Raw genomic sequence first — 4,013 nt, forward strand, 5'->3', positions numbered from 1 at the left:
CAACAGTGGCTGCTATGCAAGGCGCACAGCAGCCACCCCAAGTCCCTAGATTTACAGCTCATCCCAATCCAACTCCTTCACAGCTATGCTACCTATGGACGTCAATAAATTTTATTTTTATTTATCGCAATCCAAAATGTTTCGCTTTAGACCTAAACGTTCAAGCATCAAGTCCAAACATCAGACTTTATAAGAAATGTGTCATCTACCAAATTAATCTTTGGTTTCAAAAACATGTGTTGTTTTTCTATTTTTTTTTATGTGGTTTGAAAATTTATATTTACTTAGATGGTGACTCCCAATTACTTAATTATAGTGGGTTGTGGCAAGGAGTTCAAATTTACAGATTTTGTTTTATGGTGCTTAAACGTAAAAATGACTGATTTAGGGGTGTAGGGGCAGTCACATTTTTTAAATTTTAAAAAAATCTCATATTATATTGATAATTAGTAAGATAATTTTCATGGTTTTTTTTTTCAAAAATTTTAAGAGACATATTTTGCTTCTTTAAGAAGAATTAGCAAAGGTTATTTGTTCTCTCACCCAAAAAATAAATAAATAAAGAAGGAAATAAAAAATAGCAATATGCATATGAACAGTTCATCTTGTAACCGAGGTAATTCATTGAGAAGAAACTTATAAAGATGCAATAAATATATTAAATAAAATTTCAATTTCAAAATAAATTTTCTGTTAAAATACTAAATAGCAGTTCGTGAAACACAAGATCAAATGTATTAATTGACAGTCCCTCAAATTAAAAGTACTATATAAGAGTCTCTCCTACTTCCCATACTAGCCAAGAGGGAAGAACAAAAAAAAACAAAACCAGAAATAGAGAATTGAAAATGGCATCCTTTTTTGGTAGCTGTTTCATGCTAGTTTCTCTTGTATTCATGTTCATGTTGATTGGTCCCTCCTTTGCTAAACAACAAACTAAGCTCAAGCAAATATGTTCTAAGACTATTGATCAGCATGAGTGCATAAAGCTTATGAAATCTGATTGGCGTACATCAGTTGCTGATATTCGTGGCCTAACTGAGATTGCAATTGACTTAGCATCCTCTAAGGCTAGGGACATTCTTGGGGTTCTTAATTCTCCTTATGATAACAGATATGATGCATGGAAGGACAGATACAACTCATTCACAGACCGATATGGCTCGTGTTACAAAAATTATCAGGATGCCATTAGAAACCTTGAACAAACCAAGAAACTCTTCTATGATGGTGACTATAACCGCATAGCGGTTCAAGTGAATGATGCTAAGAAAGAAGTTCGTGATTGCAAAAATCAATTTGAAAATTCAGCAAATTACTCATCTGACCGCAGAAGATGGAATAAGGAATTTGAAATTCTTTGCGATGTAATCAAGGTTTCTTCTAAATCATTGTATGACGATTCATATTCTTCATTTACTCGGCTTCCATGAATCCAAGACTCGGCAATCCTAAAAGGAATCGAGTATGAACTTGGAGCTTGAAATCATGGCTGTAGGTGAAATGTTTTGCACCTTTAGCAGTGGAGGTTTTTTTTTTTTTTCTTTTTTCAATTGACTTTGAAATGGATTTGAGAAGATTGAATCATATGGTACTACTAGTAGTATTGAACTCAATTAATTAGGGTGTTGGCTATCATGATAAACTAATGAATCAAAGTTTTTATAAATATTAATTATTAGATTACATTTTTTAATTAAAAGTTTAATTTAAAGACATTGCAAATATATAATTTGGTATACAAAATCACTCATGTAGTAGAAATTAAATTATATAGTGAACGTGTTAAAAAATAACCTACTTACTGTTAGAGTGAGTTTCTTAAAATATAAAAAATTGATATTGTATCATGCTAAAATACAATTTTGCTATGATTGAAATAGCACAATATATTAGAGATGGTCTAACTTACCAATTTTCACACCGTATTTGGATTAAAAATTAAACTGGAAATTTGATGAGCAAAAGAAACAGAAAGAGAAAAAAAAAAAAAAAGCTTAAAAATGTGAACAGTTCGGATCATCAAAATGGATGAATGGATGAAAGGGTTAACGATATTTGATTAATTTGATTGTTTGCAAGTATGTTTTACTCAATGTACTTTAAAATGTGAACGGTTCAGATTATCAAAATGGACTCCAAAATAAGCCGATTTGACTGTACAACAGTGGCTGCTATGCAAGGCGCACAGCAACCACCCCAAGTCCCTAGATTTACAGCTTATCCCAATCCAACTCCTTCACAGCTATGCTACCTATGGAGGTCGATAAATTTTATTTTTATTTATCGCAATCCAAAATGTTTCACTTTAGACCTAAACGTTCAAGCATCATGTCCAAACATCAGACTTTATAAGAAATGTGTCATCTACCAAATTAATCTTTGGTCTCAAAAACATGTGTTGTTTTTCTATTTTTTTTATGTGGTTTGAAAATTTATATTTACTTAGATGGTGACTCCCAATTACTTAATTATAGTGGGTTGTGGCAAGGAGTTCAAATTTACGGATTTTGTTTTATGGTGCTTAAACATAAAAATGACTGATTTAGGGGTGTAGGGGCGGTCACATTTTTTTAATTTTAAAAAAATCTCATATTATATTGATAATTAGTAAGATAATTTTCATGGTTTTTTATTTTTTTCAAAAATTTTAAGAGACACATTTTGCTTCTTTAAGAAGAATTAGCAAAGGTTATTTGTTCTCTCACCCAAAAAATAAATAAATAAAGAAGGAAATAAAAAATAGCAATATGCATATGAACATTTCATCCTGTAACCGAGGTAATTCATTGAGAATAAACTTATAAAGATGCAATAAATATATTAAATAAAATTTCAATTTCAAAATAAATTTTCTGTTAAAATACTAAATAGCAGTTCGTGAAACACAAGATCAAATGTATTAATTGAGAGTCCCTCAAATTAAAAGTACTATATAAGAGCCTCTCCTACTTCCCATACTAGCCAAGAGGGAAGAACAAAAAAAACAAATCCAGAAATAGAGAATTGCAAATGGCATCGTTTTTTGGTAGTTGTTCCATGCTAGTTTCTCTTGTATTCATGTTCATGTTGATTGGTCCCTCGTTTGCTAAACAACATACTAAGCTCAAGCAAATATGCTCTAAGACTATTGATCAGCATGAGTGCATGAAGCTTACGAAATCTGATTGGCGTGCTTCAGATGCTGATATTCGTGGCCTAACTGAGATTGCAATTGACTTAGCATCCTCTAAGGCTAGGGACATTCTTGGGGTTCTTAATTCTCGTCATGATAACAGATATGATGCATGGAAAGACAGATACTGTTGAAAATGGTTATAAATTCTGGGTAAAATTAGAATTTTATCCTAAGTTCGGTATATTTTTTAGGTGGGCCCCGTGCATCGATTTTCACGAATCAAAGTGGTAACGCGTTCTATGCTGCGTTGTAATTCACGTGGTATATTTGGTTGCTCAAAACCATTACCGAGTGAATGGGAAATTGAAGCCAAAGTGTGTTCCATGGAAATGGAGTTTTGGTGGAAATTCCTTAAGGTTGTAAAATGGCTTGTCCCACATTGATTTGGTGGGAGGTTTTGAATGGGTTTATAAGGCTTGGGTTTGGTACTTGGGGTGTGCCCCAAGGGATACCCAAATGTTTTAGAGGGAGTGGTTATGGGCAAAATAGGCTAAACCCATTAGACCCAAAAATCACCCCGCGCGCCATTGGTCGGCTGGGCTGGGCCTAGGCTTGAGCGCAGGTGCGTGGTGTGGTTGGGATTGTTCGGCCCAATACTAATCTTTTTGGGCCAAAAACATTTGAATTTAATTTTATTTTGTATAAAATAAAATTCAGAATTCAAATTAAATCGGAAATAAACTGGTTTGGCTTTGCTGTACATCCAAACAGGGCCCTTCCCGTTTTGTTATTTGTTTGAAATATAACCCAACAGATTCAAATCTGTTTGAATTCAAAACCAACAGGTTTCATACATGTTCAATTCAAAACCAAGAGCCACCTTTGCATCTATAAA

The 4,013-nt window shown here is 33.1% G+C and overlaps 1 protein-coding gene across 1 annotated transcript; it reads left to right on the top strand.

Annotated features, from left to right (window-relative positions):
- Positions 1-848: 848 nt before the first annotated feature.
- LOC145802710 (pectinesterase inhibitor-like) lies at positions 849-1,433 on the top strand. Its single transcript, XM_082895474.1, has one exon. The coding sequence runs from the start codon at positions 849-851 to the stop codon at positions 1,431-1,433; it is 585 nt and encodes a 194-aa protein (XP_082751600.1).
- The last annotated feature ends 2,580 nt before the right edge of the window (positions 1,434-4,013 follow it).

This window comes from Camellia sinensis, chromosome 11 (genome assembly GCF_055761805.1).
Source record: "Camellia sinensis isolate YWXY chromosome 11, ASM5576180v1, whole genome shotgun sequence".
Lineage (NCBI taxonomy): Eukaryota > Viridiplantae > Streptophyta > Magnoliopsida > Ericales > Theaceae > Camellia > Camellia sinensis.